The 12536-nt window shown below is 51.4% G+C and overlaps 1 protein-coding gene across 1 annotated transcript in view; it reads right to left on the bottom strand.

Annotated features, from left to right (window-relative positions):
- LOC8053982 (pancreatic lipase-related protein 2-like) overlaps positions 1-12536 on the bottom strand; it is a 48385-nt gene that overhangs the window by 21128 nt on the left and 14721 nt on the right. The window contains exon 3 of the mRNA XM_040207730.2: positions 10226-10337. Within this exon, the coding sequence (XP_040063664.2) occupies positions 10226-10337 (112 nt within the window). The remainder of the gene's footprint in view (positions 1-10225; positions 10338-12536) is intronic.

Genomic DNA, 12536 nt, shown 5'->3' with positions numbered 1-12536 from the left:
CCGAGGGCCCCACAAGCTGCGTTTGTAGCTTTTTTCCTCGGCCTCCTCCATTCTGTATGAAATGGAAAACCAATAAAGAAAGAAAGAAAGGAAGAAAGAGTGCCTTGTCCGTAGTAGCTCGTGAGGCTCTTGGACGCAGGAGTTCTTCCAAGTTGGTACTAGGTAGCCCTAGGCGGGAAAAAGCATCACGGAGGTTGGTCCGCTCCTCTTCGTGATCACTGCAGTGCAGGAGGAGATGTTCGGCGTCGGCCGTTTCCTCGCAGGTCTGGCATATGGGGTCAACACTGAGTCTGAAGCGACTTATCCACGCCGGGCTGAAGGCGCTTCCGGTCCGTAATCCGTGCATTACTGCGGCAGTTTGGCGGTCGAAGCCGCGCGGTACCCGAGCTGGGAAGGCACCCGCCACCACTACGGGGTCCGGGTGCTGTAGGGCGATGGCTCTTCTCACAAGGAGCTTTGCGTCTGAGAAGCGGGGAACGGTTGAAAGCGGGCACTCGGGGTCCTTGTGAGCCCGCACCGCTAGAAAATCAACGACTTCATTGCCTCTAATGCCACAGTGGCTCGGGAGCCATTGGAAGGCAATGTTGTTGCCTTCTTGCTGAAGCTCGACCGCATCCTGCGCGATTGAACGGGCCAGGGGCGTTGCCCGTTCGAGCCTAGATAGCAGCTCGAGGGCTGATCTTGAGTCACTCAGGATGACCCAGCGTAAAGCCTGTGTGCAGCCTGTCCGAATACCCCAGAGGGCGAGCCGTACGGCTGCTAGCTCTGCCGTGGTGGAGGATGCCTGGTGATCCAGGCGCTCACTGGTACCCACAGCTGCTGCCTCGAAGAAAGCCGCTGCTGTTGCTGTGCCTCCGGAGGGGTCCACCGATCCGTCGGTGTACACTCGGGTCGACCCATCGTACTGGGTAACTAAGTGGTCTTCCGTGAGCTGCCTTGCTACGACCACTGCTACGTTCTTCTTGGACCGCAGTCCAGGGATATGTAGGCTGATCCGCAGGGGGTGGGGATCTTTGTGCAGCTCTGGGAGTGGAGCGAGTGGTCCTGGTGTGCCAGCTATGTCACCAAGAGTGCAGAGGTGCGCTTCTAGTCTTGATTCAGCGCGCTCGGCGATCCTCATTAGGAGCGTGATGGTCGAGTAGCAGTTGCTCATTCGAGTCAGATGACCCAGCGCCCGTTCTTGCATGATGTTCTCTACAGAGTTAATCCTGGATTCTGTGAGCGTATGTCGAGACGAGGCTGTGCGGGGAACTCCGAGGCAAATCCTGAGTGCCACGCGTTGCGCTTGTTCAAGGTTTTTGAGCTGGTTGGCACTCAGTGTGGCGAAAGGTAGGGCGTACAATGGGCGGGCCAGTATGAGCCCCCTATACAGTTGCAGCATCATGTGAGATGAGGTTCCCCAAGTAGTTCCGCCGAGCATCCGGAGGATGTTTGTATGGGTTCGCATCTTTTGAAGAACTTCCCTCATTGCTGGGCCCCAGGATAGCCTTGAGTCCAACGTGACGCCAAGATATGTGGCCGTTTTCGCCAGTTTCACTGGAGTGTTCCCAATGCATAGTGTGGGCATGAACTTGCTTGGCCTCTTTGGAGCGTATACAGCGCAATCGTTTTTTCGGCTGATATTGCCAAGCCCAGTTGGTGGAGACGATACACTGCATTTGTCAGGGCTCGCTGGAGAGCGCATACCATACGTTGCCTTCTGTAGCTGGGGGCAGTGGACCAGAGTGCCACGTCTGCATAGACGGCCATGCTGATAGGGTACGCCGGCTCTTCTCCAACCCTTGCCGCCGCTGGGAGTGACGCGATGGCCAGAGCAAAGAGTAGCGGGCTAACAACGCTCCCTTGGGGAACACCTCGGATGATTTTCCGGGGGTTGCTCACCGCGTTGCCTGCCTTTACACACATGGTGCGTTCACTAAGAAACGCACAAATGTATTTCAGTGGACGTCTGTTCACCCCGATACGGCGTAGAGCTGATATGACGGCCTTGTGGGGGAGGGCATCAAACGCTTTGCGGACGTCCAGGAAGACGGCCACCGCAGACCAACCCTGCGCTTTTGCCTCTTCTAGTGAGCTGACGATATCTCCCATTGCATCTACTGTGCTTCGATGGTGCCGGAATCCCGAAAAACAGTCCAATAAAGCCCTTGCCCCTTCTAGGTGGTAAACAAGACGGCGTAGCACCATACGCTCCATCACTTTCCCGAGGCATGATGTCAAGGAGATAGGCCTGTATGAGCTTAGCTGGTCTTGGGGCTTGCCGGGCTTCAGCAGTGGTATCATTGTTGCTACCCTCCAGGCGTCTGGCAGCTTAGCTGTCCTCCAGACTTTGTTGATGAGAGCTAGCATCGCTGGGAGTGCCAACTCGTTGACGTTTCTCAGGGCCTGGTTGGTGACTCCATCTGGTCCTGGTGACGCGCGGTGTCTGGGAAGGGAATCAAGGACGTACTGCAGCTCGTGCAGAGTAAAGTCGGTGTCCGGTTGTTGCATCAGAGGTGCCGTGGGATGACGGAACTTGTCCCAATTCTCGGGGGGTGGTCCCACTCTCGGTACCAGCGGAACTTTAGTGAAAGTATCCGCGAGGAGTTCTACCATGTCCGTTGGTCTGAGGTTCATGGCCACGGCCATTCCTAGGACAGGGTTTCGGGGTATCGGGCGGCCCGCCAGTGTTCTCGACATCCTCCAAGCCCGGCTTCCTCCGGATGGCCTGTGTAGAGTACTACACTTGAGACGCCATTGTCGGCGCGCCAGTTTCTTTCCGTGTTTCCTGAATCTGGCATCCAGTCGCCTATAGGCCAGGATATCCTCCGGTTTTCCGGTGACCCATGACTTTCGCTGGGCTCGCCGTCTTCTCGCTCGGAGTTTAAGCCATTCGAGGTCAGGGTTAGGACGTGTTAATGGCACGCTGACTTCACGGGTGGCTTCTTTGAGGACGCGCGACAGTGTTTCTGAATTGAAGGGAAATCCCCCCCCTAGTGCTTCTCCAAGCAGTGTCCTGTAGTGGTCCCAGTCGCCTATCTGGCAAGTCCTAAGGGGGACTTTCGGCGGTCTTCCAATGACAATTGGAAGGTGATCACTCCCCCAGCTGTCCGCCTGAGGGGTTGCACTGAGCCTCAGGGACCAAGTTGTGAAGGTGAGATCAATCACGCTTCCCGTCACTCCAGGGCGGATAAACGTCTGGCTCCCACTTGTGATGTTCCTCAGGTCAAGTGCTTCGACCGTTGCCTGTAGCTCCCGCCCCCGTGGGGAGTCTTGCTTGTCTCCCCAAGACTGCGAGGGCGCATTGAAGTCTCCGGCTACTATAAGGTCTCCCTTGGCTCGGACTCGAATGTCCGCAAGTACATGGGTGTCCCAGGGTGCGTTAGGGGCCACGTATACCGAGACGATGGTGAGTGGACGTCTTCTCCATTCCACCGTCACCGCCACGAACTCCGCGCTCTCAGTGCATAAATCATTGAGGTCCACCTCACTTTGTGGCAACTCTCGACGCACTAGTAGTGCTGCCCGCGGAAACCCTCTTGCCACATGTGGTTTGCTGGCGTACACTACATGATCCGCAATGCGCATGTCGCCGGCTGACATTCTTGGTTCTTGGAGAGCTACTGCATTGTAGGCGTTGTCCAATAGGTGTTTGCGGAGCTCAGGGAGTCGCGTTTTTAATCCGTTACAGTTCCATTGAAAAACTGAGCAGGAGAGGGGTTGAAGATGCTTGGTGGTCCTCTTATTAATGTCTCCCATCGTGGATGAGTTGGTGTGGGCAGGCGAATGGTGAAAAATTGCTGTCCTGCAGCACTGAGATCTGTGATTCATACTAGTGTATGAGGTGTTTGTGCCTTAAATTGTCTGATGAGAGCGTTTTACGAAGCGTATACCATATAAATTCGCAGAGGGCTTGTGATGAACAGGGTTCCTTCCACTCCATTGCAACAGACTCAGTTTCAATATGATCTGACTCATCTGTTCGATGCCATTCAGCTTTTGAGTTACAGTAAAGAAAATATCTGTACTGACAAGTGAGGCTTTCTTGGAAACGTTCTAGCATAGCATTGCAATAATGGGTTCTAATGTGAGAACGGCTTTGATCACTTGATGAAGTGTTGATGTCTGTGACGTTGTGGCCAGTATCTTGCGAAGAGCAGTGAACATAAGTGGGATTATGGCTTTAAACACAGAGTCAGTCTTGTTCCACTTTCTTGGTTGGGTCCCGTCATGTGCACGTTGGAGGTCTTATGTGAAGTGATGTTTTTGATGTGTGGTTTGTCCCAAAACGAAGGTTTCCTAGAAACTGGTACTGTAGTTGTTGCGGTACATTTATCGGTGACCAGATTTGCAGGCGTGCTCTCTACGTCTTCGAGAGGGGGAAGGTCTTGAGCCGTCAGAGGCAGAGTATTGTTGGCGGAGGCGCTCGATTCTTGTATGTTGTTTGAATCCGTAGTTTGGTTTGTCTGTCTTTTTGCATGCACAGCACTTTTTGCCTCACGAAATGTGGTGTTATGCTCTAACTTGTACCTCGCTACTTCTGCCTCCCTTGCCCTCACTGGGCACTCAGGTGCGTTGGAGGCGTGATTTCCATGAAAGTTGACGCAGCAGGGGTTGGCTTCGCACTTGTCTTTGTGGCATTGTCCACACCGAGAACATAACTGGGTTTCTTCTGCGCAGGCAGCTGTGATGTGGCCGAATTTGTGACACCTGTAGCACTGTAAGGGGCGTGCTCGGTAGGGAATTACTTCCGTTCTTACAAGACCGACATTGACATGTTGAAGAGTTACTTTTGTTGCGAACGACACTCGCACAACGGGTGATGTCTTGCCAAGGCGTTTCACTTCCGTTATGGAGGCGGTTGACTGTAGTCGCGCTTTTATGTCGGTCTCTGTGCAGTCGGGGTCGATGTCTCGAAGGACGCCATAGCAATTTGTGCGGTCGCTAGGTAGAAAAGCACGCACCGGCAGTGCGCATAGCTTGGTTAGCTTCAGGAGTTCGGCTTTGAGTGCAGGCCTTTTAACGTCAACCGCAACGATATTACGAGCTTTGTTGATACGAACTACACTAACCATGTCTGGTGCGACGTTGTTCAGGTAGTCAGTCAGTTTAAATTTGCTGAGCGATGCAACCTTGCTGGTGTCAGTTGGCATGTACAGTACTGTGAATCCGACTTGTAGGTTGGTCTTCTCTTTAGAATGCGATGCTGAGCTCTGGCTTGTCTTTCGTCTTTTCTTTCCATGAACGACCTCGTAGTCACCGTCGTCGGAGTGCAACTCGTCGTTAGTAGACACGATTGTCGATGAGGAGCTGCTCATTGTGTCAGCGGCGCAGTGTATGGGTGGAATCTCATAGCCGTCTTTGATGATCGTCGATGTGCTTGCCTGTGCTTCATCCATGTCAATGGACATGAGAGCGTTCGATGACTCGATGTCCGAGGTCATATTTGTTGATGTCCTGGCCTCCCCTCAGGAGGTCCTTGGCGCACGAAGATCCTATGTCGTTCTGTTAGTTGTTAACCGCCGAATGTGCTGTATAAACACGCAATTTATCGGCTACGTAAGGAAAATTCAGAGACACGAAAAGGGTTACCAGCAGCAGTGTCGTCGTCGTCTTCTTTTTCCGGCTCAAAATCGTTCGTCTGCTTCTTGCGCAGGGGGTAGCGGTGACGTCAGAACGCCGAGCCCTGATTGGCTGATCGCGACCCCCCTATCTGAGCGTCGTCTGCTCCTTTGCAACGTCGTCTGCTCGCAACGTCGTCTGCGTCTGTCTTGCCTTTCCTGCGACTTTCGGAAGTGCAGAGGCCAGATTCACGAAACGATCTTACGCCAAAAATGTGCGTAAGACAAAACTTAAGAACAAATTCGCATTCACGAAACGAAATTTTCGTAAGTTTTGCGCAGGTTACGACGAAATCCTACGACAGCTCCGAAGCTGTCTTACGAACTTCTTACGATCAAATCAGCATGGCCGACAACGTCGCGGTCGCGACGACCCACGGACGTTTATTTTTCTACGTGGGCTTCTGACGCGTCCCGACTTCAAGCAGCAAGAAAAAAGTAAAAAGTACTTGAAACAGACCACGACGAACAAGAACGCTGGATCCACAAACACCCGGGAAAAGCTCCAACGGCCACGATTCCACCGAACGCGACCAAACGAGCTGGGCAGTTAGGCCTAGCAGGCACTCCGCGACTCGACGACCGTCTGCCCACGACCGGTTGGCGTGCTGAATGGAATATGCCCGCTTGACCCATGTGAACCCTTCCCGTATTATACTTTGATCGCTGACCTCAATTTTAGATTAAGAGGTCAATTTCTTCCTCTTGTTATCTCCTTGTTTCCCGAGGCAACAGTGACTCTCACTGGTGGAAAAGCGGTGAATCTCCGACAGACGCGGGAAAGGTAAAGCAGCTAGCCATCGCTTTGACTAGCAGACGTAAAGCAGACGACGTTAACTGCGCCAACCCGCCGACGCCGTTAAAGAGGGAGGGGTCTCGCCGCACACGAAAGGAGGGGAAAAGTGTTTGGGAGGGAACTTGCGGACACTAATTACACACTCAATCTCGGTTCTAAGCAAACAAACCTCGGCGCCTCGGGACACCTCGCCAGTGAGTCCTTTGACTTCCCTCCTTGATGCGCGTCTGCTAGTTGTTAGACAAAAACAACATACCGATCGAGTTATTTCGTCTGCCCTCTCTTAAAGACGAAGTCGAGTTTGCTCCGAAAGTCGCAGGAAAGGTAAGACAGACGCAGACGACGTTGCTAGCAGAGGACGTTGAAAAGGAGCAGACGACGTTGCAAAGGAGCAGACGACGCTCAGATAGGGAGTCGCGATTAGCCAATCAGGGCTCGCCGTCCTGACGTCACCGCTACTTCCTTTCTCATGCGCAGAAGACGAAAATGAGCCCACTTGCGAGGCGTATAGCACACAAAAGCAGACAGCGTCCCAACAGACTTCTAAATTATCCAAGCATCGCGAGGAGAACGCTGGAAGTGTAATTCTACGGTCCACGCGCGCTGGCCTTCCTCTTATAAGGATTTTTTACTTCGAATCTTATAAAAGATTCGAAGTAAAAAATCATAATAAGGCTTTAACGAATGCGCGTGCAAGGCAAAATTTGTTTTATACTTTTTGCTTTAGAACGGTTACTACTGCAGACGCCAGCACGTGCGACGCGTGCAACTACAGTCGTAGCATGCACCTCGGTGCTTGGATGATTTATGGCGAATTCCACTGGGCGTTTTGGAGCGCGCCGGGATCAGTTGACCAGATCCGGATTGGAGCACAAGATCCGAACGGGGTCGCGCCGCCTACGGATCCTCAGTGGAACATGACCACTGCTCCGGGATCGGCGAATGCCTTCCCGTCATTCAACTGCCCGGGAGCCCCCTTTTCGCGGCCGCCGCGGTCGTTTCGAAGACGTTTTCGCTACGCGGAGCTAGCACGTGTTCGACGCACGAGTGGCAGGAATGGCTCAGGCGCTTCTAGCAACGATTGCCGAAATGCCCGTAGCGCCGGGAAATACCTTCTGTTCTCCTTCCTGGAAAACGAACCGGCAGTCGAGCCAATTGGTAAGCAAGCGGCCATTAGGAATTCTTCTGATGTCGAGACAATCTAGGAGCCCAGCCCGTGACGTGCCTCTTCTTCTTCTGAGGCGAGATGGGCGAGATCAGGCGAGATGCTCCACGAGAAAGGAAGTCACGTGTGTGCGCCGAGGGCTCCGAAATCGTGGGAGCGACTTTTCTCGTGGCGAATTCCACGGGTCGTTTTGGAGCGCGCCAGGATCAATTTTCCCGGAGCGAGCCTATTTGGGCGATCGGGATCGAGACGAACTTGTTCCACTCGTCGTTTTGGATTAGCTCCCGCTCCAGATCTCGATCTGGATCCGAGAAAAGTCGCTCCCCCGATTTCGGCGGATTCAACCGGAAGCCAGCCGGGTCAACCCTCGGCGCACACACGTGACTTCCTTTCTCGCGGGCATCTCGCCTGATCTCGCCTCAAAAGAAATGGTAATGGCCGCTTGCTTACCCCTTGGCTCGACAGCCGGTTTGTTTTCCAGGAAGGAGAAAAGAAGAGAAAAGTTTCGCCGCGCTACGGGCATTCCGGCAATCTTTGCTAGACGCTCCTGAGCCATTCCTGCCGCTCGTGCGTCGAACACGTGTTAGCGCCGCGATCTCGTAGACGTTGATGCTTGGAACTTGGAACCAGCCGCTACCAGACACCTGATTTGTTAAAAAAAAAAAAAAAAACCAGGACGTTTTGGGGGAAGGAATCGATCACATAGCAAGCGGTAGACAAGTAGACAGCGTTGAAAACTATTTATTCCAAATGGTGGATACTTGGGCTAGTTGGTGATTGTTATGAAGGCCGATGGTGCCGGTGTCGCAGTTTTGAAGCACTGTCAGTTCAGCTCAACACCACGTTACAAAAGACGGTTTGGGGTACTGCCGGTGCTAACGCAATTTTACAGCAGAAATAGGAATTGCATGAAAGAACCGGACAGAAACACTTCATACGGTGGCGTAAATGCCGAACATATATCAGCGATGTCACTTTCCTCGGTTAGGGCTATCTGCTTTGTCAGCGAATGAAGAACATCTTGATAAAATAAAAAGCGGAAAATACTCCCCGTGTCAAGTTTTCTAATTACAGCCAATGGTTGATGTCGTACCGTAGTAATTCCCGGCCCTTCGGACGCACTAGCGCTTTGTAGAGTCACATTTCCAGCGATTCCGCGCCGCACACGAACGAAGGTAAACAATCAAGATGGCGGAGTGGTCCGCCTGTTGTCCTCGCCGTCAGCACGGTGTGACAGGGTTGTCGGGCAACAAATCGGGCAACACTCTTGCCGGGCGGCAACAACATGTTGCCCGACTGTTGTTGAACACGTGTTAGCACCGCGATGGCGAAAACGTCTTCAAAACGACCGCGGCGGCCACGGAAAGGGGATTCCCCGGCAGTCGAATGACATGAAGGCAAATGCCGATCCCGGAGCAGTGGTCATGTTCCACATGGGGATCCATCGCCGGCGCGACCCCGTTCGGATTGTGAGCTCCATTCCGAATCTGGTCAACTGATCCCGGCGCGCTCCAAAACGCCCAGTGGAATTCGCCATCGGATCCAGATCAAGATCTGGAGCGGGAGCTAATCCAAAACGACCAGTGAAACATGTCGGTCTCAATCCCGATCCCCCAGTGAAATAGGCTCGCTCCAGAAAAGTCGATCCCGGCGCGCTCCAAAACGACCAGTGGAATTCGCCATTAGAAAAAAGGTCTGTTGGGACGCTGTCTGCTTTTGTGTGCTAGCAACAATCTGCTTTCCAAAGACGTTGCCATGCCGACAATTATCGCGTTAATTTAGGCTTAGGAATGCCCAGAATCGAAACACTACCTAAAAAATGAGGCGATGTCATTGCCCATGCTTTGCGGTTTAAGTGAGGTAAGGCAAAGCGAAAGCCTCCTGCCTTATTCGTTGCTGACTAACGCGCCCGATATTGCAGCTACACCGACATATTAGTTCCAAAGCGACCGGCGCTCACTCACTGGGGCACCGCCATGTTTTCCCGCATCCCTACCGAGCCTCAGTCAGGTGATTTCAAAATCCCTCTCCTAGGATCTGCGGCTAACTTTAGCCGCGGTTAGTGCTTCGAGCAAACGGGCCCTGGAGTCTTTCTGGTGACGCTGTCAACAGCAAGTGAGCAAAAAAATAAAATCAACGCAGAATTAACAAAAAATTAACAGCTTTTTTTATACAAGGCTGCAGGAGTTTAACAAAAAAATTCAACACAAATTCGACAACAAGAAGTCAAAGGCAAAGAAAGTAATCGGAGTGAACAAGAAGTCAACTAGTTTTCAATAGAGTCAAAAATAATTTTTACAGGGGAACTCCCACTGGGGGGGGGGGGGGGGGAGGGGGGGGGGGGGGGTTGCACGCGACGCTCGCGACGGAAAGTACCGAAATCTGAGTCTGTTTTAATGCACTTCTGCATTACAACAACTCTAGGCTTAGTTTTACGTTGCAACAAACATATAAGAAACTTTGTGATAGGCTGATGGTCATAGTCAAACGTATAAAAACCCGAGACAAGGAGTAAAAATGTTAATTTTTCGGGTTTTATGTAGATACGACCATTCATTAACTAGCTTGCGTTATCTCCCATATTTTAGTACTGCACGGTAAGGTCGTTCCAAAGAGCGCGTAAGGCCGTCTCGGCTGCAGGAGCTGACATGCGGCCCTCTGTACCTGTGATCCGTCCCAGCCTGCCCTGAAGTTTCTCGCCGGCGTAGCCCCCAATGTGGGAACCCAGGCTGTGACCGTAGACGTGCATCGACTCTGGTGCGACGCCGAAGGCTAGCTTGAAGAAAACATCGGGAGAAGCGTGCTGTAGTAAGTCGCCGACACTTCGAAGCTGCTGTTCAATTTCCCTTGTCTTCGCTGGATTTGTATTTCCATTTGCATTGTCCCCGAAGCTTGCATTGTACAGCAGAAAGAAAGGAAAAACGAAAGTTCTTTCTTTCTTTGGTTTGGTGGAGTACGCTATTACAAACACACTATAGTGCCCGTTATCCCGCACTAAGTAAGTTCGGCAAAAAAAGAAAAAAGCTCAAACAGTACGGCTGTGTTTTTTTTTTTTTTTTTTTCAATAAGATTTTGAGTTTTTCGCGCCTGATGTTCGTCAACAATGTTTAATTAAATAAAGTTATATATATAAATTATAAACGAAGCACTCGTCGCGCAAACGAGTGGAGGAGCAAATTTGTGTGTTTTTTTAAATTAGAGCACAAACATGGTGCTAACAAGAACCTAGCATAGAAACGGGATCAGCGAATCACGTTGGTGACCTTTCTGACAAAAGTCTTATCTTTGCAATATGGCGGATGCCCCCTCCCCCCCCCCCTTTTTTTTTTTTTTTTGGTGACCCAAGCGTGCGTTCACGGCGCAGTATTCCTCTATGGAAATAGACTCTTTCCGCAATTAAGTGCCACCTTGTGGCTGATATAGCTCTTGAACGTTTGCCCTACTAATGGCGGTAATGTATAGTATCCCATCGGGAACCGTCCTTTTCGCATGTCAATGGCAGACGAGAATGTTTTCTTCGCTGTACACTTCCTTCCTGATCTCTTTCAGTTTCGATAGTGACAAAGATATACAACCGGAGAGAACACACCTCCAACCCACATAGGCGTCTTGATGCAATTCTGTTCATAAAAGGGGATTTAGAACCGATTACGTACCACCGACAGGTAAACCAGACCACGGCCGGGCTGGAGGCGCTTGCGACCTTTGCAATCGCCCGGGAGTCAATGCCATTTTTTCTCCGTATGTAGTTCACTTGCTTGCCGCCGGGGGCGCAACGACCTCACCCCACTTCACCCCACTCGGAGAGTCCCTTCGAGCTGCTTTGCGCTGCAGTTCGAGCTTCCTAGGTCACCACTGACCTGAAAAAACTGAAAGAGCTTTGAGCTCCATCTCCCTCCGTGACGTACTCTGGTCTGGTACCTTGGTGGCTATCTGATTAAACTCATTAGTGACTTTGGGTGCGACGCCTGTGTTATGCTGTTGACTACGAGTAACAGAGGTGATCCTCTGTTCGTCTTATTACAAGGCCAGGATAATAGCGGACTTCCTTATCTAAATCCTAGGTTCATCACACCTCTGGACAACATTGTTGCTTTTTTTTTTAATGGCCGTTAAGCACCTTCCGCGAACAAATGTGCACGAAGTTCAGCAACTACTCATTGCACCCTATATTGAAGACGCGCCAATCTTAAGCTGCCCAGAGGGCATTGACAACAGTCACTCAAAACGCTTAGCTGGTTTAATTTGCAACAAGTTCCTCAGAATACTTCTGATGAACCATGCAAAGACGGTTACGGACAGAAACGAAACATCAACTGGATATGTGCACAAGCCCTCGAGGAAGCACTCTAGGCTGTAATATGCAGTGTACGAAAATTGTACAGTCTACTACACCCTCGTGTAGAGCAGCTGACCGACTTCATGTGCGGCCTATGAAATGATGATGCAGACCACGGCAATAGATAGAATGGGCCTGCTTACATTTCACGAGAGTGTACGAATTATTTATCATTTAAAGTTCCTCCACGTACAAGGGGTCCGTCTCCTCCTATTCTTGAGTTGCAACAGAAGTCCTGGAGGTAAAGACGAGTATAGTTTTTCCTCAACTGCATTCGCTGCCTCTACTTACTACATTTTACTCCCGAATCTCTCGGAGATGTGCGTCAAATATTCACCTTGTTACGGGCTTTAGCTGAGCAAGTTGGTTCGGATAACGAATATTTTTCTGCATGCTTTTCATGTTCAGCTGGGCCCATTCACAAGCAAATATTCACCGTTTTGGGCTCATCAGAAGCGTATTAGGTAGTGGCTGAGGATCTAAACGTAAGGATCAGTTGTCAAAGGCTATAAAAATCTCGGCCGCAGGTTGCGACAGCGCTTAGATACACTGTCAGACGCGCTCTGTGCAAGTGGCAAAAGTAGCCCAGGGGTTAGGGTGCCTGCATGTCTGTCTGTCTCAGGGTGAAGACATCCA

This window comes from Ixodes scapularis, unplaced genomic scaffold, assembly GCF_016920785.2.
Source record: "Ixodes scapularis isolate PalLabHiFi unplaced genomic scaffold, ASM1692078v2 PGA_scaffold12__126_contigs__length_90152505, whole genome shotgun sequence".
Taxonomy (NCBI): Eukaryota; Metazoa; Arthropoda; class Arachnida; order Ixodida; family Ixodidae; genus Ixodes; species Ixodes scapularis.
The sequence above is the reverse complement of the archived record's forward strand: the minus strand, read 5'-3'. Positions and strand labels throughout refer to the sequence as shown.